We start from the raw sequence: 25,861 nt of genomic DNA on the forward strand, positions 1-25,861 counted from the left end.
AGCCTGAGAGCTTTGCCATGTTGCCAATGGGATGGAATTGTAGGCCCATTCCAGGGAGTCCTTAGGCCTTCAAATCTCCTATACAGTATACTTGTTGCTTGCAGCTTCTTTTTAAAAGGCTGAGGCATTCAGAAAGTGCCTTTGTCCTGCAGGTCATGTGGTTATTCCTCCTTTGGCTTCATATTCTTCCTGATGGGTTCTATGATGGGTCTCTTATATGGAGTATAGTCTTGCTGGCCTGTGTAACTAACACATAATTGAATTTGCTGTTTCAATGAAAAATTCCCCAGAGGGACCTTGAGTAGTTTTTTTTTCCCCTCCCCAACTGAATCAGTCTGTTAACATCCTTCTGTTTCCGGGAGACTTGAATCTCCGGTACTTCACATCTGTCCTAGGGAAAATAAAAAGATAAGGATTAAGTTGAAGAGGATTCTTTGAATCAGTTGGCTGCTTCTTCCTCCTCTGATGAGGCTATGGGTGCTTCATATCCTTTTCCTGAAGGATTTCAGAAGCTTTAAACTTGACCACCAGAATGGAAGAAGCTCCAAGTACAGAGTTATTCAAAAGTACGTGAGACGTCCCTTTACTTACTTGATATTTTAGAATAGCAGAGGAAGGGCAGCTAGCTTTTTCTATGAATCTTCTGAAGCTGATTAGATACGTTTTGGGAACAGAGGCAGAGGTCAGCAAGAAGTATCTTATCTGTCTAACCTCTGTTCTTATATGACACCCATATAAGATGGTTCTTCAAGTGTTGGTCCCTCGGTGTATTCCCCTGATGGTGTGCATGCGCTCTGCTAATGAGATTAGAAGATTTTTACAGGCAGCTGTTAGGGGGTTTATTCCTTCACCCACTTACTTTCCTGGTCCTTCTCACATGAACAGAGAGCAACAATACCCGAAGTCCAAAGGTGCAAACAATTCGATGTTTATTGGGTCAACTTCCAGCAAGCATGATTCCAGTTTCCTTCCTTAGCGTCCCCCTTCCCAGCTCTGACACTACAGAGCCTTACACCTGTGTCCCTGTTCCCATTCCTGCCCTTAGCAAAACATGATTCCAATTTCCCCAACCCCATTTCCCCACCCACCCACTTCCTGATTGACTACAGACTATATAGTAAAACTTGAATTCTGCTTAGCTATACCTTAACCAATCATTTTACTGAAATTTAACTAACCAATCCTAACATATTGTAACATGATTATGTAACCAATTATTTCCCACCGCCTTAATTAGTTTACACCCAGCAAAATTAATTATACAGCACACAGAAACAATCACAGAACCAGACAGAGATTATACAGACAAACAATGGGGAAATGGGGACTACAGTGATAGAACAAATGCAGAAATGAGGATTTCACATCCCAGCTATTGATAAGTGAGTTCTTGCCAGACAGGATGCTATCAAACTAAGTTTCCTTTTACATCTTCTAGGCACTTCCCTTTCTCTGGAGGCGATAGGCATTATCAGGATAGGATTGTATTCCTAACAGCCCAATAGCATCTTATTTCCATGTGACTAGTTTGGGATGTGAGGCTGTGATCGTTCGCTTCCCAACTTATGGTTGCCTCTGCTGCTTAGCCAAAGGCCTTAGCCTAAGCACAGGGCCTCAGACTGTCACGGTAAGAGAAGGCCCTTACACCGGCAGACAGTGATTTTGATTCTTTCTTGTATACTTCTATAACTACCCAAGTGATAAGAATACACCTAAATTCTTAGAGTATAGGTCTTTACAGACAGGTCTGAATATTTATATCCTAAGAGCAGCATCCATTGTTCCATGCCTGGGCCCTTTTCCTCTTTGTGCTCCAAATCGAAGGTATAAGGGACAGGATGGATTGGCTTCCTCTCCACTTCCTTTCTACCATCCTTAGTTTGTGACAGAACTTCTTCAATGACTGCAGTGATATCTCACTCGGCAGGCCTCAGTCGATGTGGTGGATATGGCCTTCTGCTCGATGGTGACAGCTATAGTCATATGGAGGGCTTTATGGCTCCTATCCTCTGGGTTCCCTGGGAAGGTACAAGTTACAGTTGAAGATTAATCCTGTGAGGGAGACAACCTCTTCTGTGAAAAGACACATAACTCATTAGATTCACTGAAAAACTCAAGGGCAACCCTTGGTCCACTGGGAGTCTCCACTTCAGCACCAAAAAGTAAGTACCACAGGCCTCAGCCCTATAGATGGAGACCAACACCTCAAACATTTTAACCAAAGGGGATATGAACCACCAAGAAAACAGCCTACTGTACAATGTAGCAAACCTAACATTCCCCCTCTTCCTCCTTCCAGCCCTCACCTCCACATAAGAAACTTCTGACACGACCTTTGAGGGCTGCCGAGTTGTAATCTATCCAGATGTGCCTGTGAATTAAACTTCATAACTCGGCTAGACACCAAAACCAAGCTCTGAACAGAGAGACTGGTTTTATGGCTCATTACAACAATTTTAAAACACCCTGCTACTGCTAACCCTCCTTTGTCCTATGACTGTAAAGGTGTTAATTGCCCATTTCATTTTAAGTGGTCCCCTACAACATGTGTTAATTCCTTGTACTTAACAATCAGTCCTGCCTTGTATTTAGCTGTGACACACTGGTTACCTTCTACAGACTGGAGGAAGAACTCTGTGAAGCTCGAAAGCTTGTCCCTTCCAGTCCACCAACAGAAGTTAGTCTAATAAAATATATTACCTCATCCACCTTGTCTCTCTAAATACAAAAAAGTCCATTTTAGCTCCCACAGAGTTTATTGGGACAACATGCATTTTTTTCCTCAGGACAGGTTCCAGCCAATAAAGGAATGTGTCACTTAACTCCAACTGAGCCCACAGATATCAGTCCATTCATGTCTCATCCTTCTAGGTTACATCTCTTCCTGTAGATATGTGACATCCTTTGTGAAACTTCATCTTCATTGCCTGCCGGCTTGGCTTCAGGTGGTTTACTTGCTGAGCAGACAGTGTGGACAAACTAGTCTTGCTTCCCCCCAGAGTTTGAGCTTCTCTGACTTGGTGGGGAGCAAGTGTGTGTGTGTGATTCCCTTCATTCCCCACCCCAGCCGAGAAGACCTTAATCATGGATGCCTGCTTATTAGGATTCAGAGTAACAGCAGTGTTAGTCTGTATTCGCAAAAAGAAAAGGAGTACTTGTGGCACCTTAGAGACTAACCAATTTATTTGAGCATAAGCTTTCATGAGCTACAGCTCACTTTCATCAGATGCATACTGTGGAAAGTGTAGAAAATCTTTTAATACACACAAAGCATGAAAAAATACCTCCCCCACCCCACTCTCCTGCTGGTAATAGCTTATCTAAAGTGATCACTCTCCTTACAATGTGTCTGATAATCAAACTGGGCCATTTCCAGCACAAATCCAGGATTTAACAAGAACGTCTGAGGAGGGGGGTTAGGAAAAAACAAGGGGAAATAGGTTACCTTGCATAATGACTTAGCCACTCCCAGTCTCTATTCAAGCCTAAGTTAATTGTATCCAATTTGCAAATGAATTCCAATTCAGCAGTCTCTCGCTGGAGTCTGGATTTGAAGATTTTTTGTTGTAATATCGCAACTTTCATGTCTGTAATCGTGTGACCAGAGAGATTGAAGTGTTCTCCGACTGGTTTATGAATTTTATAATTCTTGACATCTGATTTGTGTCCATTTATTCTTTTACGTAGAGACTGTCCAGTTTGACCAATGTACATAGCAGAGGGGCATTGCTGGCACATGATGGCATAGATCACATTGGTGGATGTGCAGGTGAACGAGCCTCTGATAGTGTGGCTGATGTTATTAGGCCCTGTGATGGTGTCCCCTGAATAGATATGTGGGCACAGTTGGCAACGGGCTTTGTTGCAAGGATAGGTTCCTGGGTTAGTGGTTCTGTTGTGTGGTATGTGGTTGCTGGTGAGTATTTGTTTCAGATTGGGGGGCTGTCTGTAGGCAAGGATGGCCTGTCTCCCAAGATTTGTGAGAGTGTTGGGTCATCCTTCAGGATAGGTTGGAGATCCTTAATAATGCGTTGGAGGGGTTTTAGTTGGGGGCTGAAGGTGACGGCTAGTGGCGTTCTGTTATTTTCTTTGTTAGGCCTGTCCTATAGTAGGTGACTTCTGGGTACTCTTCTGGCTCTGTCAATCTGTTTCTTCACTTCAGCAGGTGGGTATTGTAGTTGTAAGAACGCTTGATAGAGATCTTGTAGGTGTTTCTCTCTGAGGAATTGGAGCAAATGCGGTTGTATCGTAGAGCTTGGCTGTAGACAATGGATCGTGTGGTGTGGTCTGGATGAAAGCAGGAGGCATGTAGGTAAGTACAGCGGTCAGTAGGTTTCCGGGATAGGGTGGTGTTTATGTGACCATCGTTTATTAGCACCGTAGTGTCCAGAAAGCGGATGTCTTGTGTGGACTGGTCCAGGCTGAGGTTGATGGTGGGATGGAAATTGTTGAAATCATGGTGGAATTCCTCAAGGGCTTCTTTTCCATGGGTCCAGATGATGAAGATGTCATCAATGTAGCACAAGTAGAGTAGGGGCATTAGGGGACGAGAGCTGAGGAAGCATTGTTCTAAGTCAGCCATAAAGATGTTGGCATACTGTGGGGCCATGCGGATACCCATAGCAGTGCCGCTGATTTGAAGGTATACATTGTCCCCAAATGTGAAATAGTTATGGGTGAGGACAAAGTCACAAACTTCAGCCACCAGGTTTGCTGTGACATTATTGGGGATACTGTTCCTAACGGCTTGTAGTCCATCTTTGTGTGGAAGAACACTTCAACCTCCTTGGTCACTCAATTTCAGACCTAAAAGTGGCAATTCTTCAACAAAAAAACTTCAAAAATAGACTCAAACGAGAGACGGCTGAATTGGAATTAATTTGCAAACTGGATACAATTAACTTAGGCTTGAATACAGACTGGGAGTGGATGTGTCATTACACAAAGTAAAACTATTTCCCCATGTTTATTTCCCCCCCTGCTGTTCCTCACATGTTCTTGTCAACTGCTGGAAATGGCCCACCTTGATTATCACTACAAAAGGTTTCCTCCCCCCACCCCTTCCACTTTCCTGCGTGTAATAGCTCACCTTACCTGATCACTCTGGTTACAGTGTGTATGGTAACACCCATTGTTTCATGTTCTCTGTGTATATAAAATCTCCCCACTGTATTTTCCACTGCATGCGTCCGATGAAGTGAGCTGTAGCTCACAAAAGCTTATCCTCAAATAAATGTGTTAGTCTCTAAGGTGCCACAAGTACTCCTTTTCTTTTTAAAGAAATCTCAGATTTCCATCTAAATCAAACAATTCACTTACCTGTGTTCTTCCCAAAACTGCACCAGTGAGAATAGGAGACTTCATTCTCTAGATCAGTGGTTCTCAAAGCCAGTCCGCTGCTTGTTCAGGGAAAGCCCCTGGCGGGCCAGAGCAGTTTGTTTACCTGCTGCATCCGCAGGTTCGGCCGATCGCGGCTCCCACTGGCCGCGGTTCACCGCTCCAAGTCAATGGGGCCTGCGGGAAGGGCTGCCAGCACATCCCTTGGTCCGCACCGCTTCCCACAGCCCCCATTGGCCTGGAGCAGCGAACTACGGCCAGTGGGTGCCACAATCTGCTGAACATGCGGATGCGGTAGGTAAACCAACTGCTCTGGCCCGCCAGGGGCTTTCCCTGAACAAGCGGCGGACCAGCTTTGAGAACCACTGCTCTAGATGTCCCTCAAGCTTTGGCATTCTACCTACAAAGAACAAAATCTTTTAGGAAATTGCCTAGACTGTTTATATCCTTTGCTGAATGGATGAGAGGGGAAGCAGTCTCTTCCCAGAGACCTTCAAAGTGGATTCCAGGCTTCATTCTGCTGTGTTATGAGTTAACAGACAACCATCCGCCAAGGCCTCTTCGATAGCCTTCCTTCAAGATGTTCTGTTACTGACATCTGTAAAGCAGCAAAATGGGGTTCTATCCATACCTTCGCATGACATTACACCCTGGTGCAAGCTTCTGCAGCTGACACATCTTTCACCACATCAGTCCTCCAGGTATTGATACCATAGAGGTCTGTGCATCCTCCTCTGCAATTAATACTGCTTCACAGTCACCCACAGAGGAATACAATAAGGATCATCATGTGAAGAAGGAGAAGTTACTTACCTTGTACAGGTTTCAGAGTAACAGCCATGTTAGTCTGTATTCGCAAAAAGAAAAGGAGTACTTGTGGCACCTTAGAGACTAACCAATTTATTTGAGCATGAGCTTTCGTGAGCTACAGCTCACTTCATCGGATGCATTCCATGGTATGCATCCGATGAAGTGAGCTGTAGCTCACGAAAGCTCATGCTCAAATAAATTGGTTAGTCTCTAAGGTGCCACAAGTACTCCTTTTCTTTTTACCTTGTACAGTAGCTGGAGTTCTTCGAGATGTGTGGTTCCTACCCACCTACCTGTATTCCATGACCAGCCCTCTTCCCCTCTGCTTCAGAGCCTTGCATATTATACACAGTAGAGAAGGAACTGGCAAGGTGGTCAGTCTGCACCGCCCCTGATATCTTCGGTTCAGAGTGTGAGGAGAGGAAGGGCTCAGGCACAAACCAACAGACACTGCTAGCAAAAGTCTTCTGGTCTCAAACACGTGGAGTGCACATGCTCCCACAGTGGAATACAGATAGGGACCACACATCTTGAAGAACTCTAGTTACTATATAAAGTAAGCAACTTCTCTTGTTCATTCCCTTGTGGTGGCACCTGCTGCATCTAGCCAGGCTGCCATTATCTACCAGGTAACATCTCAAGGCTTCAAATGTATTTCTTTTACTTGCCTGGTAACTGATTTTTTTTTGTAGTTCCTGCAGCTAAGGAGAGATCAGAGAGGAAAAGGATGTTGAGATAAGGAGTCTAGAAGGATGACCTGCTTGTTGGTAAAACGTGATTTCTTCTCCTGAGGTGGAGGATTGGTACTAGAAAAATACCTTTCATCAGGGCTAAAGCAGCTTCTGTGGCATGTGAGAGAGAGGTTTCCATGTATGAGACCCACAAGGCTGCTACCTTCAGTTAACTTCAGACATTTGTACAACGTTCGTCTCTTGATTTGACAGCTTCAGGAGAGGCCTACTTCAGAACAGTCGTGCCCTCCTCAGATCCACCTTGTTAGATGGTGGTTGTTGCTAGCAACAAGTGTGCAGGTTTATATTGACAATTCTTGAAAGTTCCAGTGATATCTGCCTCCTCGAGGATTCAGATTTGACACCAACTGTGCGTGTGCACCCAAGTAGTGTAGATCAGTGCTGGCGATCTTTTTCAAGTGCCAGCATTAGCAGAAAGCAGGTTTTCTTTGTTCATGCCAGTTTGCCAAGATTCATACTTTTACTTGAATTCTTTACTATACACTGAACAATATTTTCTACATAAGGTTGTTCCTATTTGTATACCAAGCATGAGTTCAAAGTGTATTTCAATATCATGAGCTAGGGTTTTAAATTACATAAGAAATATTTGATGAGCATCTAAGGAATATAGGATTTTTCTTATTGACAAGGTGCAGAATTTGTAATAAGACCATTACTAGTACTCACGTGACATATGCATCTTTATATCTAATTGGTTTAATACAGTATTTTACAAATATCAGTATTTTTTTACAAGGGTAAAAATACCAGTTCTTATTAATTCCTTGAGATGAATATGTTTAGTAAAACTCGTTCTGAATAAAGCACAATTTCTAATTGCATTGAACATCTGCAGGCATTGCTGCCTAAGGGGAACACTCACTCTCACATACCTTTAAAAACAAGTAAATATCCAGTTAATGGGTCCTTCCAGAAAGTGAGGGGGACACAATTAATAGCTAGATGTGAAAATTTTGGTTACAGTAACTTGCCTAGCATTATATGGGAAATCTGTGACAGAGGCAGACATAGAATTCTTCTGTCAACCTAGTGCTGTCAACACTGGGGTTAGGTCAGTTTAACTAGGTCATTCAGGGGTGTGGATTTTTCACACCCCTAAGCAATGTAGCTGGGTTGACCTATTTTTTTAGTGTAGACCTGGTCTAAGTCTCAGGAACTGTTGTAATTTTGAAATTGAAGTAGCTGGCTGGATTGTGCTGCCAATCTAGAACAAAGGTAGAGCTATCTCTCAGAACACGTCGCCTTTTTGTGTCCTTCAGAAAATCTTCAAAGGCATTTAAAAGGCAGGTATACTGATAAGGCATAGGATAAATTACTTCTATTCTTACAAAAGGGGGAAAAAAATCAGATGTTGTGAATATGGTAGGGGCTTTATTACAGCCTCCATCCAAGTCCTTTTATCAGCTTTGTCATCATCCATGACAAGGGCACTCAGAAGAGCAAGAGCTGTGATGGGGACCCTCTTTGGGACCCTGCATTTGTGACCTGGGTAGGCTCTGAAATGCTTGATTTTGTAACAGAGGAATTCTTAAGGGCTGGCTCTGAGAGTGATGGGGTTACTCTGAAGGACTAGTGCTGTAACAAGCTCTCAGAAGGAGAATGACAGGAATATTCTTAGACTCAGAACTAGATGATGCAACCCTGTGAAACTCTGTGGACGAAAGACTCTGAAAGGTTCAGCTTCAGCTGGATGCACTCCATAGGATTATGGAGGTTGACAAGCCGTACTTTGAAGGCACTGTGTTCTGAGAAGTGCAATCTCTGTGTGAGACTACAAAGAACACGGTTTTTGAAGAGCATATATTATAGAACTTAGTAAAGATGACTTTCTAACTGCCCAAGGAAATAGATTTTGACTACATCTTTTTTGAAAGGCTTTGATGTTAAAATCAGTCATCCTGAAAAATAATCTTGTTGGTACTGAAGCTCTGCATGTATTTACTGGTCATTTGAAAATAAGATTCTCTGTCAGATATATAGGTGTGTATTTGTAAACTTGTGTAAAGTATATGTGTCTCTGTATGTTCTGTACAAACACCTCTGTGTTTATAGGCCCAGAAATATCTATATGAGTTCATATAACTCAATTTAATACAGTATTTACCTACCAAAAACTACATCAGAAGAATGTTCCCTTTGTGACACAAAGCAAAACAAGAGTGAAATGTGCCGTGGCCGCCATTTTCAAACTTGGGGCCTAAATTTAGATACCTAAATTTAATGGGAGCTGCGGGTGCCCAACACCTCTTATAAATCAGAGTACTTATTTACGTGCCTAACTTTAGGCAACCAGTTTTGATAATTTTGGACTCATATGTTCCTCAGACCTGGAAAAACAGATATGAGTACAACCATTTGTGCGCTGATATTAGTGGGTATGTTTTCCCACTTAACTTTAATATCTTTATTATTTCTTTCTGTTATGAATATAACATTTCTTTGAAAGTAATTCCTGATGAGTTTTTCAATTTATTTAGGCTTATTTTAGAAGTCTATCTAAATGCTCCAGACACCTCTGAAAATACTTAACAGTACAATGAACCGGAAAAAAAGCTCAACAGCCCTATGCTGTTAATTAATATATATATTTTATTTTTTTGTTTAAACATTATGTCTGATAGGATATTGTGGTGAGATTCAGGAATAAATTGAGATCCACCAATTCATTTAATATAGGCCACTGAACAACCACTAGATCAGAATAATCTTAGCATTGCATATGTTTTAAAAACTCTAAATACAAACACTGAAAAGCAGGGGGTTCTCAAACTTTTTTTGCTGGGACCCCCCCCTTGAAAATGTTTCAGGCTATTACAACCCCCCTCAAAAAGTGAGAATCCCCTCCCTCCCCCCATACCACCCCATCTTTACTTCTGCACTGCTGCTGGCGGTGGTACTGCTTTCATAGCTGGGCACCTGGCCAGAAGCCACCGCTCTCATGATTCCTCTACGATAGTCCTCCTTTTGGATTGGAACCCCCAGTTTGAAAAACACTGCTGAAAAGGAATCCAGCATTTGGAAAGGTACAATTCCACACTAATATTTGTATTAAAAGTTAACATACTAATGTCTATCATTTTAGATCATGTGAAGTCTGGTGTTGCAAAGTCATTTGTGGCAGATTGGGGTCTAATGGGGCTATGTCACTCCCTCTTGCTCTCATCTCCAACCCTCAAATTAATAGTTCTTTGAGGTGCCTCTGCATATTCTCCATTTGTGAAATCACGTCACCTTCGCTGCAAGTCTCCAACATCTTCTAGTGAACATTGTCCACTGGGGCCATTCACTCCTCCCTCCTTTTCCTCTTATGGAAGCTTTTGATGATGTAAAAGTGTGAGTGTTGCCAGCCACCTTTAGTTTCTAACTACCAGAGGTACAGCATGCTCAGATTGTATGCAGTATCCTTAATGCTTTCTTTTGCCATTTGGGGAATATTTGTGGTTTTCTTCGATTGTCAGTTAATTAGCTTTTCTTAAGTTGAAGAAAAAGAAAAGAGGATGCCTGTTCAGCATGGGCATTGCCTGAACTCACGAAGGTAGGAAGGCTGTCTAATGCCCCTATCCCTGGAGAAGGCTTTTCAGGTTCAGTCAACTAAGTCTGGCATTCAAGACATTCCAAAAGAAAGGAGGAAATCATCCACCAGACTCCTTTCTAGGGTGAAATAGGAAAGATTCTCCATCTTGTATACTTAGCAGGCCTTATCCTTCATATCCTGGACTAGTTTCTTCATTTGAAGCTAACAGGAAGACCGTCTGTTCAATTAAGTGTTAGTTCTGTGTGCAGTGTTGGTATGTTATCTTTCCAGGCTTCACGCTATTTTCACTCCCCACAATCAAAGGCCTGATCCATGCTTACCCACCAGTTCGAGAGTCACCTCCATCATGACTGGCATCTCTCTTGGAACCCACAAAGGACTGCTCATTTTACTATTTTTATTCTTTCTCAAACCTGCTTTCCTGGTGACCATCACTTCAGCAAGAAGGGTTAGCGAGTTTCCAGCTCTGCTTGCGGATCCACTTTATAGAGCGTTCCATGGGGATAAAGTGCAGCTAAGATCCCTTCCAAAATTCCTCTCCACCTCACAGATGAAAAATGCTATGCAACTATTGACAGCTAAGGGTTGTCCAACAATTTGTTTATAATGGTGTATGTTTTTATTAGTGAAGATAAACTCATGATATGTACCCTGATTTATTAAAGCACTTAAGCATTTGTTTATGTCCCCTGGAACATGGGCAAGAACAATCTCTTACTGTGTGTTTATGCAATACCTAGCACAAAAGGGTCCCAGTCTTAGTTGGGGTGTCTAGTGTTACAGTAATAAAAAATAATAATAATGTTACTTATGTAAAAGACAACATAGATCTTGCTAGCACTCTTCCTAATTCCATTTGACCTATAGCATCAATAATGTTTTTATAAGTAACACTTATGAAACTCTGACAATTTTTTAAAATTTGAAACAGTTCAATAATAATCATGTATTTGTATTTAGTGCTGAATATTTATCTGGCATTTAGAAACCATAGACCCTGGTTTTCTAATGAAATCTGCCATAATCACCTTATGTTCTAGCAAAGTCCCACGGAACTGTGGTAGAAAGGATGGCTTGATCAAATGATGAAAAAATTGAATACTCCTCCTCACATCAAACCCTTCATCTTTCCTTCTGATTTGTGACTTGTACAGTAATATTTCACCTCCCAATTCTGTAAAGAGCTAGGTAGATCATAATGCTTTAATTTATTTAACATTTTCCCCATGTGCTACAAATCAAAGCACTAAATCATCCCAGGATTAACGACATAGGGTTTTTAAAATACTTTTATATTACCCCTTCATTATATTTCATTATAATAACGGCATTAGCTTTTCATAATGCTCAGTGAGATTCACATCTGAGCATTTTGGTTGTAACTTTGTTGGGAGCCATATATGATTCAATGTGTAATGAGTGTAGTAATCAGCCCAGTGAACTCCTAATGTAATCTCTTCCTTTTCTTTAAGGACAAAAAGAGTTATTCCTGTCCTGTGTGTGAGAAGTCGTTTTCTGAAGATCGACTTATAAAATCACATATCAAGACAAATCACCCTGGTAAGACACACCACAATAACATTTCTATATCTAGTACAACAGAGGAAGACTGTCCTGGAGTAAGCAATATAACACGATTGCTCTGTGTAAAAAAATTACATCTTATTCTAAATTAGTTCAGTTAGAACTTCAGTAGAGTTTTCAGATCTTTAGGGATTGGATTGTAAACATACAATACACTAGTTTGTGGAGTGGGGACACAGTAAAAGGGCATGTTATGTGATATTTATGGACTTTACACTGCAACATGCTGAGTCCTTTGTCCCTGATTCAGCATAGCACTTAAGCATCTGAATTGTCCCATCAAAGTAAATTAAACCATTTGTGTGCTTAAATGCCACTGTTGGATTGGGTTCTGAGTGCTCACCACCTTGCAGGATCCAGCCCTTCTTGTCTGTTAAATAAAAATCTAGCTTTTCATGGTGATACGCTTTGACAATTCTGCATGTTAGTGTCTATTCTATTTATACATCAAGGGATATTTATTATTCAGTAATATCTACTGTTCAAGCCAAAAAGGGCCCTGATATAAAAAAGGATGAATCACAGTGGCCCTGTCTAAACTTGGTAAATAGGTACATTTAAAAAAAAAAAATCTTCGCTGACACATTTTTATTTACACATCTTTAAACACTGCTTAGCACCCCAGCATAGACATTGTTGAACACCTTTTAATAACATGTTAGCTGGTCATGGCCGAGCCTCTAGTGTGTGTGTGGTTGGGGGAACCAGCTAGTTTAAGCATAACTGTCTGAAATACAGCACAACAGGTCAGGCCATAGTCCAGTGTAATCCTACTGATAGTAGTCAATACGGGATGCTTACTTTCAACAATAATCACTGCAAGATTTTCCCTACCTCTGAGTCATATCAGCACCACATGCTCTGTATTACTGTTGTTAATTTGTATTGTGGATGGTGCCCAGAAGCTCCCAATCAGAAATGGGGACCAAATGTGCTAACTGGTGCAAACATGTGATGAGACATGGAGTGGGTAACATTTTCAAAAGCACCCAGGTCCCACTGAATGTCAGTTTGACCCATCATTCCTACCCTGATGCGGTCATGGTGAAAAGAAAGACAAAGAAGCATGAAGGGTGAGGGAAAAGGGTATAACAAATATATATACAAATTATTGTAGACAAATATACAATTGTTTTCTTAAGTAGTATACTATATACATTAGTACAAGCCATCCCAATTGCTTGAAAACATAGTCATTGTTTATTTTCTGAATCGTTTTGCTTATGTGTGTACTGGAGGATGAGCTGGTTGGGTCAGGAAACATTCTGTAAACGGCTAGCCCAGTGCTGCATACTTAACTAATAAAAATCTTAGTATTTTAAGGCCTATAATTTTTTTCCTTAGATGAAGAGTGTATTCTATCAGAACTTTGCAAAAATTACAGCATGTTTAATAGAGACACTTCAGTGATATATTTAAAGAAACGTTATGTCTAAGATACACAGAACCTTTGCAAGCTAATATACAATAAAAGGCTATTTGTAATTAGATTTTAAAAGAAAAATATTTGAATAACACTTTCCCAGGTATCCTCTCTTTGTGGTCATCAGGGATTATTATTATTCTTTTATCGCAAGCATATTACCATTCAAAACAAAATTGACATTAAGGGGTGTTAAATGTCCTGATAGCATAAAGTGACAAGTGCTGGAACTGAGTGAATGCAATTGTTTTTAAAAATGCAGAGGCAAGAGAATAAAGATGACAAGCAAAACAAGATAATGTTCAGAGAATTTGAGTTTTAGAAGAACTTATCAAAAATTAATTTAAACCAAAACCATTTCTTATTTATCATAAAGTAATATTTCTGACCGCTTCTCCCTCCCCTATGACTCTGATGTCAGCCAACCTGCTCTCAGTCTTCACTGTTTTTCTTGTTCAGCAAGCAGAAAACCTGATGCTTTTGCTTCACCAGCCAGCACTTCTGCTTGTTCCACGTTTCTGGACAAGAGGTGTAAAATCCAGGCCCGACTGACGTCACTGAGGCTAGGATTCCATTTTAGATTCTTTAGGATTCCACCTGTTCTCAATGCTTAAAGTTTCTGGTCACAATAAGAGTCATATACACACAACATTTAACTATTATAATTTAGTGCCATGTAGTAGGAAAGTATTGAAAGTCCAGCATTGATAATTGGAACTTTTAAAGAACATTAGGTAATGTCTCTTAGCATGTGCGGTTAGGTAATTTTTTAAATCATAAAGCCTAACTATTTAAAGCTATTTTGACATTTCTAGAGTATTAGGCTATTCGTTTTTTCCTTTTAAATGAAAGACCAGATTTTCAGAGGGGTTGAATGACCACAACTCAAACTTAAGTATAGAGAAGCTGCAGGTGATCAGCACTTCTGAAAATCTTAAGTGAACCCTTTGACAAATGTTGTAAACCTGTTCAAAGACATTGAAAATTATAAATATTTGCATATAAATGTTGCCTTGTTACTTATTGGTGTGCTGAGAATATTCATAGCTGGAAAATGACTTCTGACCTAGTGGCGCACGCAGGCTCTAATTTGACAATGAAGCAGTAAGTCATTGCGGGGATACACAGTGAATAAGTCCGTGTTTAATGCAGGAAACATACATAAAATAATAAGGCTGTTTTCTTTGAGCTGGCCTTGTCATGTGGAAAGTTTAAAAAAAAAAAAAAGGTACAAGTAGGAACAATCTAGATCTGCAATATTTTATTTTATATAATATGTCTCAGAGCAAATTCTGTGCATGCCTGTCTGGAATGCCTTGTTTTTGTGCATATTTTTTCCAGAGGTCTCAATGAGCACCATCTCAGAGATTCTAGGCAGGAGGGTTCAGTTGAAAGGATTAATTGGAAAACGAGCTGTGAAATGTCCCTATTGTGATTTCTATTTTATGAAGAATGGATCAGACCTTCAGCGTCATATTTGGGCTCATGAAGGTAATGATGTTCAATTTTAAACTTTAATCCACATTATTTATTTATATATTTTATATTCCTTGCTTGGTCCCTTAATTAATATAGTAAATAATAAATTGAAAGCGAATGACATTTCCATCCTCATAGAATATCAGGGTTGGAAGGGACCTCAGGAGATCATCTAATCCAACCCCTTGCTCAAAGCAGGACCAATCGCCAATTTTTGGCCCAGATTCCTAAATGACTCTTTCAAGGATTGAACTCACAAGCCTGGGTTTAGCAGGCCAATGCTCAAACCACTGAGCTATCCCTCCCTCCAAAACTGGTGCTCCAGGTGAGGCTTGAACTCACAACCTCAGCATTGCTCCCCCAGCACTGCTCTGTAAGTACTGTGCACTAACCAATTGCGCCACTGGAGTCCACAAAAAATAAGTTTAACCACGAACACTGTAATAGACTATCAGGGTTGGAAGGGACCAGGAGGTCTTTTAGTCCAATCCCCTGCTCAAAGCAGGGCCAATCCCCAATTTTTGCCCCAGATCCCTGAATGACTCCCTCAAGGATTGAACTCACAATCCTGGGTTTAGCAGGCCAATGCTCAAACCACTGAGCTATCCCTCCCCTTTTCATATTTGTCTAGTGCTCTGTACACAAGCCAGTGCTGTAGGAGAATTTGAAGTTTCCTGCTGTCTCTTAATAAAGTTTTTCTATTTTAAGTTAAAGTAAAAGTTCAATAAACCTGTTTGTTGGGTTCCAGGTCCTACTGAACTACTTGTCTTGTGATTTCCCGTGTCAATAAACAAGTCATAAGTAATGCAGAACTTGTTTCTGATCCCTCTTTGTTTATGAATGAATGAATTGCTGTAAATCCATAAAGTGTTGCCTACTCAAATAAATCTGAATAAGGAAGGATGAACTAAATTCATATTATAGTCAAAATAAAGCCAATGATTTGCAGTCATTCTTCAAGAATAAATTCACTCCATTCACATGTCCAGAAAAACATGAAATGAAAATGTATGAATAAAACAATTGAAATTCATTTGCATTTGTGAATGTTAATCACTTACATAAGTCAATGAATAAGATGTCGAGTGTGTAAGATGAGTACAGTGAAGAAGGAAAATGATGAAAAAATGCTGCTGGTGTGTCCACATTACAAATCTTAAGACTGCGGATAGAGGTGGGTCTGGAGAAAGCTGGCTCATCCTCAGACTGATAAGTTAATTCACTAAGTGGAGGATGGTAGCCATTCTACGCTTTTAGTGTCTTCAGTCTGTTAATAAATCATGTGTCAGCATCTGATTGTGACCTAGAAGTGGAGTGTTTTTCCTATACTATATTCGTTACTTCCTGTATAAAGGGTATAATGCGCTGAATACTGGCTGACCAGCTAGTATGCTGGTTCCCAAATACTAGACTCATAACAGTATTTCAGGCATTTATACTAGCACTGTAGGTCCCCATCCCTGCCTTAATGATGAGCTGATATGCCTGGTCCTTGTGAACTGCAGTTCCTACCTCTCATCAGCCTAGTGTGCTTTAACCCACAAAGGCTCTGTCTGCCAGAAGGTTGGAAACCATCCACCCTAACTTGTGGAAGAAGAGGGTGTGTGGGAGAAATCCATCTTGAAATAACAAAGTGAGCAGAAAATAAGTCTCCAGGCCAAAATGTTCAAACTCTCATGCGTATATTAGGCACCTGAATCCACACATAGACACCTAAATAAGTGGTCTGTAAATTTCTGAGATACTGAGCACCCAGTACTTCCAGTTAAGTCAATAGGTGTTGTATGGACTCAGCATCTCTGAAAATCAGGCCACTTATCCGCTTACTGAATCTAACTATAAATTTAGCTTCCTAAATGTAGGCATCCAAATTTGAAAATGTTAGCCTTATTGTCTAGGTAGCTTATACAGTTGGAACAATTCTTCTCTCTAGTAATCGCCCACTCCCTTTCCCCCACTAGCTCCAGCCCAAATATGCAGTTTAGAAATTTTATAACATAAGTGATGTATTTTTTTAAACTTTATTGGTAGGTGTCAAACCATTCAAATGTTCTCTTTGCGAATATGCCACTCGCAGCAAGAGTAATCTGAAAGCTCATATGAATCGCCACAGCACCGAGAAAACGCACCTGTGTGATATGTGTGGAAAAAAATTCAAATCAAAAGGCACTTTGAAGAGTCATAAACTCCTCCATACTGCTGATGGTGAGTGGATGTTTGACAGATTGAAGCTTATGCATTTGGGTGCTAGATATTGTCTAAATTTTAGCACATTAGTGGAAATGCAATTTTTCTGTGATCAGTGAGCCTGAATATATCAGATTTTCTTTACTCACAAGTAAAATTTTGAAATATGGAGTGTCACGGTTTAGGGCAACTACACCTGTATTTCTCCTCCGTAGTTCCTTAAGGGCATCCACTCTAGGCTCCCAGTTCCTCAGCCATCACCTCTCTTGAGCACAGACCTTTGTCTCTGTCCTTCCTGACTGGGGCTTTTCCAGTTTGCAGAGTTCCCAGCCTACATGACAATATTCTCAACAATCCAGACTGTCTAACAGGCAAGTATCTGTGCTTTGCTTTCCCTCCCGAGGCTACGAACAATGTAATTTCCAACAGTTATAAGTTACCATACAGCTCTTTCTAAGCTAGCACATATATTCTTAAGGTGAAAAACATTACAGAGAAGACATATTAAAAACAATCAAAGAATGTAATGCTTTCTAAAAAACTTTCCAGAGGTCACCCAACTCTAACCTAAAGCTCTGGTACATCAGTCCTTCAAAACCATAACTGGGTTTCCCTGTGGTTATAAGTTCATAACTGTCTCAGATTCAGAACCAGACCCACCATGAATAGTTCAGTCTTTCCTTTATACAGCTTGGGTTTTTGATCTTGGTCTCATGTAACAGGTGATGAGACAAAGGCCCACTCCTGAGGGCATAGCTTCAAAAGGCTGGGTTTTTACCTAACCCGACATGGGAAATTTGCATTCACCTCCCACTAGATATTCTCCAGGAAAAACACATAACACTTTTTGTTCCAGGAGTCCATTCTTCTCTGGCACATGGTTCAATATAGTCCTCTGAATTCCCAGGTCTCCCATGTGTTGCATCTCCCCCCTTGAGAGGTTACGTAAAATCCCAGTCCACACTGATATATAAACCATTCGCTTAATACAGTAGATCGTAAAGATACTTAAACTGAATTCAATAAGATCTCCCAAGGATATGGCAGGAAATTGCCATGTCTGTTGCATGAAGCCATTGAAGATGTCTCATGATTAATTTGTATAAATGGAGAGACAGCTAACTACCAAAGATTCGATCTTCTAAAATGCTCGTTTGGCTTCTTATCCTTTAGATATAAAATTCCATATGCAGAGCTCCTGCTGATATCAGTGGGAGTTTGGCAAATGGAAGAATTGCAGGATCAGAACCATAAGCTTTCTTTATATGAAGTTACGTTCTTCTCTTGCATTTGCATACATTTTTGTTAATGCACTAACATTGTCTTCTAATACTTCTACTCTTTTGCGATCTCCCTTTCCATCACATTTTGATGATTTATTTTGAAATTAGATTTTCATTTCACTGTATACTTCACAATAGAGGATTTATATTTCAAATTATGGTTTATCCCAATGTCCCAATGAAACCAAAATAAGAAGATGTAAACAGAAATGTTGTGGGCACATGTAATTATTGTAATATTCACTAGAATCACTAAATCACTCCCAATTGCTATTTTCCTAAAATAATAATAATTCAATAAATAATTGTACTTTCCAGTAGTCCCAATGTAATTTGATCCAGAGGACCTACTTTTCAAGCCTGAATCATAGAATCATAGAATATCAGGGTTGGAAGGGACCCCAGAAGGTCATCTAGTCCAACCCCCTGCTCGAAGCAGGACCAATTCCCAGTTAAATCATCCCAGCCAGGGCTTTGTCAAGCCTGACCTTAAAAACCTCTAAGGAAGGAGATTCTACCACTTCCCTAGGTAACGCATTCCAGTGTTTCACCACCCTCTTAGTGAAAAAGTTTTTCCTAATATCCAATCTAAACCTCCCCCACTGCAACTTGAGACCATTACTCCTCGTTCTGTCATCTGCTACCATTGAGAACAGTCTAGAGCCATCCTCTTTGGAACCCCCTTTCAGGTAGTTGAAAGCAGCTATCAAATCCCCCCTCATTCTTCTCTTCTACAGGCTAAACAATCCCAGCTCCCTCAGCCTCTCCTCATAACTCATGTGTTCCAGTCCCCTAATCATTTTTGTTGCCCTTCGCTGGACTCTCTCCAATTTATCCACATCCTTCTTGAAGTGTGGGGCCCAAAACTGGACACAGTACTCCAGATGAGGCCTCACCAATGTCGAATAGAGGGGAACGATCACGTCCCTCGATCTGCTCGCTATGCCCCTACTTATACATCCCAAAATGCCATTGGCCTTCTTGGCAACAAGGGCACACTGCTGACTCATATCCAGCTTCTCGTTCACTGTCACCCCTAGGTCCTTTTCCGCAGAACTGCTGCCTAGCCATTCGCTCCCTAGTCTGTAGCTGTGCATTGGGTTCTTCCGTCCTAAGTGCAGGACCCTGCACTTATCCTTATTGAACCTCATCAGATTTCTTTTGGCCCAATCCTCCAATTTGTCTAGGTCCTTCTGTATCCTATCCCTCCCCTCCAGCGTATCTACCACTCCTCCCAGTTTAGTATCATCCGCAAATTTGCTGAGAGTGCAATCCACACCATCCTCCAGATCATTTATGAAGATATTGAACAAAACCGGCCCCAGGACCGACCCTTGGGGTACTCCACTTGATACCGGCTGCCAACTAGACATGGAGCCATTGATCACTACACGTTGAGCCCGACAATCTAGCCAGCTTTCTACCCACCTTATAGTGCATTCATCCAGCCCATACTTCCTTAACTTGCTGACAAGAATACTGTGGGAGACCGTGTCAAAAGCTTTGCTAAAGTCAAGAAACAATACATCCACTGCATTCCCTTCATCCACAGAACCAGTAATCTCATCATAAAAGGCGATTAGATTAGTCAGGCATGACCTTCCCTTGGTGAATCCATGCTGGCTGTTCCTGATCACTTTCCTCTCATGCAAGTGCTTCAGGATTGATTCTTTGAGGACCTGCTCCATGATTTTTCCAGGGACTGAGGTGAGGCTGACTGGCCTGTAGTTCCCAGGATCCTCCTTCTTCCCTTTTTTAAAGATTGGCACTACATTAGCCTTTTTCCAGTCATCCGGGACTTCCCCGGTTCGCCACGAGTTTTCAAAGATAATGGCCAATGGCTCTGCAATCACAGCCGCCAATTCCTTCAGCACTCTCGGATGCAACTCGTCCGGCCCCATGGACTTGTGCATGTCCAGCTTTTCTAAATAGTCCCTAACCACCTCTATCTCCACAGAGGGCTGGCCATCTCTTCCCCATTTTGTGATGCCCAGCGCAGCAGTCTGGGAGCTGACCTTGTTAGTGAAAACAGAGGCAAAAAAAGCATTGAGTACATTAGCTTTTTCCACATCCTCTGTCACTAGGTTGCCTCCCTCATTCAGTAAGGGGCCCACACATTCCTTGGCTTTCTTCTTGTTGCCAACATACCTGAAGAAACCCTTCTTGTTACTCTTGACATCTCTGGCTAGCTGCAGCTCCAGGTGCGATTTGGCCCTCCTGATATCATTCCTACATGCCCGAGCAATATTTTTATACTCTTCCCTGGTCATATGTCCAACCTTCCACTTCTTGTAAGCTTCTTTTTTATGTTTAAGATCCGCTAGGATTTCACCATTAAGCCAAGCTGGTCGCCTGCCATATTTACTATTCTTTCGACTCATCGGGATGGTTTGTCCCTGTAACCTCAACAGGGATTCCAGGGTCCGTATCTTGCTGCTTACCTTTCTTCCCTGTGTCAGGATCCTGAACTCAACCAACCCATGGTCACTGCCTCCCAGATTCCCATCCACTTTTGCTTCCCCCACTAATTCTACCCGGTTTGTGAGCAGCAGGTCAAGAAAAGCGCCCCCCCTAGTTGGCTCCTCTAGCACTTGCGCCAGGAAATTATCCCCTACGTTTTCCAAAAACTTCCTGGATTGTCTGTGCACCGCTGTATTGCTCTCCCAGCAGATATCAGGAAAATTAAAGTCACCCATGAGAATCAGGGCATGCGATCTAGTAGCTTCCGTGAGCTGCCGGAAGAAAGCCTCATCTACCTCATCCCCCTGGTCCGGTGGTCTATAGCAGACTCCCACCACTACAGCACTCTTGTTGCACACACTTCTAAACTTAATCCAGAGACACTCAGGTTTTTCTGCAGTTTCATACCGGAGCTCTGAGCAGTCATACTGCTCCCTTACATACAGTGCTACTCCCCCACCTTTTCTGCCCTGCCTATCCTTCCTGAACAGTTTATAACCATCCATGACAGTACTCCAGTCATGTGAGTTATCCCACCAAGTCTCTGTTATTCCGATCACGTCTTAGTTCCTTGACATCACCAGGACCTCCAGTTCTCCCTGCTTGTTTCCAAGGCTTTGTGCATTTGTATATAAGCACTTGAGATAACCTGTTGATCGCCCCTCATTCCCAGTATGAGGCAGGAGCCCTCCCCTCACAGACATTCCTGCCTGTGCTTCCTCCCGGTATCCCGCTTTCCCACTTACCTCAGGGCTTTGGTCTCCTTCCCCCGGTGAACCTAGTTTAAAGCCCTCCTCACTAGGTTAGCCAGCCTGCTGGCAAAGATGCTCTTCCCTCTCTTCGTAAGATGGAGCCCGTCTCTGCCCAGCACTCCTCCTTCATGGAACACCATCCCATGGTCAAAGAAACCAAAGCCTTCTCTCCGACACCACCTGCGTAGCCATTCGTTGACTTCCACGATTCGACGCTCCCTACCTAGGCCTTTTCCTTCCACGGGGAGGATGGACGAGAACACCACTTGCGCCTCCAACTCCTTTATCCTTCTTCCTAGAGCCACATAGTCCGCAGTGATCCACTCAAGGTCATTCTTGGCAGTATCATTGGTGCCCACGTGGAGAAGCAGGAAGGGGTAGCGATCCGAGGGCTTGATGAGTCTCGGCAGTCTCTCCGTCACATCGCGAATCTTAGCCCCTGGCAAGCAGCAGACTTCTCGGTTTTCCCGGTCAGGGCGGCAGATAGATGACTCAGTCCCCCGGAGGAGAGAGTCCCCGACCACCACCACCCGCCTTCTCCTCTTGGGAGTGGTGGTCGTGGAACTCCCAACCTCAGGACATAGCATCTCATGCCTTCCAACCAGCGGAGTCTCCTCCTGCTTTCTCGCCCCAGACATATTATCTGGTCCACTCTCCGCAACGATACCTGTGGAGAGAACATGAAAGCGGTTAGTTACCTGTATCTGTGTTACTGGAACCCGGACATTCCGCTTACCTCTTCTGGAGGTCACATGTTGCCAATCTTCTTCACTGGCCTCTTGGCTCCTCTGTGCAACCTGCTCTATATCTGTAGAGCTTTGTGCCCCTAGAAGCCTATCCTGAGTTTTGTCCAGAAAATCCTCAGTTTCTCGTATGCAACGCAGGGTTGTTATCTGTTGCTCCTGACCCAAATCCAAGCACAGCCAACCTGACCTGAGAATGCCAAGTCGTTTTGGAACTGACCCGACCCAAACCTGCCACTTGCCCCGCAAACTTGGTCAGCGCCACGACCTCGTTCTGGGGCTCATCCTGGTAGGGCCCCAAGCCTGTGATCCATCTCTGATTGCCTCCTGCCTGTGGGGTCAGTGCAGCGGTGGTTCTGTGCTCCGTTCCTGCCAGCCACCGTCACTGCCTCTCTGCACTGTGTGCACTGCAGAGTGAGAGGTTCTATCACTCGTTGGCGCACACATTTTGCAGTGCATACAGCATAGCAAGATGGTGGTAGCAAGCAGGAGCGGGGCATGCCAACTCCGCACCAACACCGCAGGATAATAGGAGGTGTTCAGAGGTTACTCAACCTGAGAGGGTTAGGTTGTTTTCATACCTGATCTGAACCCAACACTTGTAGTCAGGTCCAGTTGAGTTGGAGTCAGGTTGCAGGGCTCTAACCGGATTAACACTAGCACAATAATGAGTCATTCTAAATGATGTAGTATGGCTGTATTTTGAAATAAAATGAATAACTAATACATTAACTGTCCTATGCTGAATTGTGTTTCTTTGATTTTTTGTTTATATAATTGAGTCAAAAGGAAATTTTGGGATGTCATTTACAAAGAAGCATCTTATGTTTTTGACTGCATGCTCATACTTAGTATTACCAGCTATTAGGTAAGGGTAGGTTTTACTATGAAAATCTAGTAAAATCTTATTTTGTCTTTTGCTCTTACGGCTTAATTTTAAAAAAACTACCGTTTGCGTTTTCATTCACAGATTTTCATGTACAATTATTTTCATGTGGAGATAAAATTTGGACATGAAAACATTATTTGTGTTTGTAAATCAGGCAGTTCAATGTCTGATCTATTTCATGTGTGCAAATAAGTGATTGTTGTGCTACTTTATAGACTGGGAGGACCTTAACTTGACTCAAACTTGACCATAATGAGAATAGGCCTATAATCGCACAGGCTTTGCCTAGACTAATTTATAAAGGTGTGGTTGGTTTTAGGACACGTTAGCTAAGGTGTTTTTACTAACATCTTCCAAAATTGTAGCATAGACTAGGTGATGTGTACTTTTAACACACGAGCTGGTTGAGTTGAAGCCTTGGCTACAGGTAGGGTTGCCAACTCTCCAGGATTACTCTCCAGGAATTAAAGATTATGTCATGTGAGGAAACCTCTAGGAATATGTCCAACCAAAATTAGCAACCCTAGGTACAGGAAAAACAAATATGTGCCCAGTAGCCTTTATTGTTAGGGCTCAGACTGCCATCTTCCTCTGGAGTATATGAGATGACTTTGCTCTTCCAGCTGCTGCTGTTTCTCAGTGATGTAAATAGATCTGGGTCTCCTCCCTTTCCATTGCCTGCTTTTTCCTCTTTAGTTCCTTTCCAAAATTCTATGTGTGAAATCCTGCCCCATTGAAATCAGGTGGGAGTGTGAAAATTGCTTCACTGTTTCTGTCTTCCTGGATTATGAAATCAGGCATTTTTTTGTTCAAACTACAGCCCTGCAGGGTCAGTTTAACCCACTAGAAAATAAAGTGTTTTTTTTTTCTCTGCTTTATTCCTCTCAAGAGTGCTATGACAGAAAACAATTCAATCATCTAGACTGATTACAGTTTATGACTAGAAATGAAGCATAGAACCTGACTTTCATTATTTTAATTAGGTAGCAAAAAATTATTTCAAGATTTTTCTTAGCTGTTTTTATTGGAGCTGTCACTTTCAGTACAAAAAATTTAAAGAAACTGCCCTGTTTCGTGACCAGCAGGAGTGAATCTGCCTTTTCCACTTTTGCCTTGGTTCTTTTAGTTTTGACGCTTTTCTAACAAGCATTTAAAATTGTTTGGACAAATAAAGCTCTGTGGTATGGAAATCCTGGAAGTAGGAAGATCTCTCCGTCGCTCTCGCTCCGCATTTTAATATTCCCCATACTTATGGTGTCTGAACTCATAACTAAGGGAGGAAGATGAAGAATGGAGGAATAGAGAAGAACATGAGAAGAGAGAATGAGAGGAAAGAAGGAGAATATTTGTTTTCAAATCAAGAGGAAGGAGAGCATAAAAAAAGAGAGAAAACAAGCAAATGTTTTTTGGGGGGGGAAGTGAATGGTGGGGAGATAGGGTTGAGATAGAATGAGTTTGAGAGTTCCAGCATAGCACTTCCTAGCTTTAAAAAGCCTCAAACAAGAGATCCTCTCCTTGAAATGTAAGAGAGATTTCAGTCCCATTGGTGAATAGGGTCATCATGAAATACATTGTTCCCACATTTGACTATCTCGATCCCCTTCAGAATGCCCCTACTTCGTAGACTCATAGATTCAATATTTTCATTAATGATTTGGATAGTGGAGTGGAGAGTGTGCTTATAAAATTTGTGGATGATGCCAAGATGGGAAGGGTTGCAAGCACTTTGGAGAACAGGATTGAAATTCGAATTGACCATCATGTTCCTAACTAAATAATTCCAATACTGTTGTTAATTACAGCTACTGTTAAAAATGTTGTGCCTGATTTGTAGTCTGAATTTGCGTTACTTCAGCTTACAATCATTGAAATTCAGGCTACGTCAATCCATGACTACATTCTCCAGTGTTCCAAATGGGTGACAGCGAAATTTATATCTTTTTGGTCACTAGAAACACAAGTACATGGTAGATGCCTCCAAGATAACTCACTTGTTTTCTAGGCATCAGCAATAGCTTGAAGTTGCTGTCATCTAAGTGACTAGGTAATATGGTGACCAGATAACACTTTTACATGTCCCTAGTTTCTAGGTAATAGATATTTTTCCAGTCTTCCTACAACACTCCTAGTCTTTTAGTTATGGGCTCCTTTTGAACACAGACTGGCAAGGTAAGGTTAAAAAAATCACATTCACTATAGTTTTTTTCCTCAGTCACACATTGAACCCGGGTGTACAGAAGTGAAAGGTCTGAGCACAAAGTCTCAGTACCGCTTGGCATGTTAACATACTATTTTATATTTATTTTGCTTATTTCTGTTTGGCCGCTTTTGGGGTTTTTTGTCTTTATTTACAAGGATCCCTTTCAAGACTGTTTGAGTCATTATTTTAAGATCGTAGTAAACATGCCAATAAAAATCATTTGTCGAAGACCAGCCGCAATAATTTATAGTATTCTAAAAATAAATCCAGTGAATGTCAAAAATATAAAAATGTACATGAGTCATAACATTTGGAAGATTGGGACAGAGATGGAACATACACCTGCAACAGGCATGTCTGAACATCTGTCTTTTAAGAACTACGTTATTTATAACCAAATAAATGTGCTTGCAGCTATATTTTT

General features: G+C 41.7%; 1 protein-coding gene and 1 non-coding gene across 5 annotated transcripts in view; one reads left to right on the forward strand and one right to left on the reverse strand.

The window, feature by feature from the left end:
• ZFAT (zinc finger and AT-hook domain containing) overlaps positions 1–25,861 on the forward strand; it is a 148,955-nt gene that overhangs the window by 67,977 nt on the left and 55,117 nt on the right. For all 4 annotated transcript variants that reach the window (XR_012157074.2, XM_073330062.1, XM_073330060.2 and 1 more), the window contains exons 8-10: positions 11,910–11,997; positions 14,786–14,935; positions 16,955–17,128. Coding sequence is in view for 3 of the 4 variants with exons in the window: in XM_073330062.1 (XP_073186163.1) it covers positions 11,910–11,997; positions 14,786–14,935; positions 16,955–17,128 (412 nt within the window). In the remaining variant the exon portion in view is untranslated. The remainder of the gene's footprint in view (positions 1–11,909; positions 11,998–14,785; positions 14,936–16,954; positions 17,129–25,861) is intronic.
• Positions 15,241–15,333, reverse strand: TRNAV-UAC (transfer RNA valine (anticodon UAC)). Its single transcript is given in 2 exon segments — positions 15,241–15,276; positions 15,296–15,333. It is a non-coding gene; the product is annotated as a tRNA-Val (tRNA).

The sequence above is a fragment of the Lepidochelys kempii genome, chromosome 2, assembly GCF_965140285.1.
Source record: "Lepidochelys kempii isolate rLepKem1 chromosome 2, rLepKem1.hap1, whole genome shotgun sequence".
NCBI lineage: Eukaryota > Metazoa > Chordata > Testudines > Cheloniidae > Lepidochelys > Lepidochelys kempii.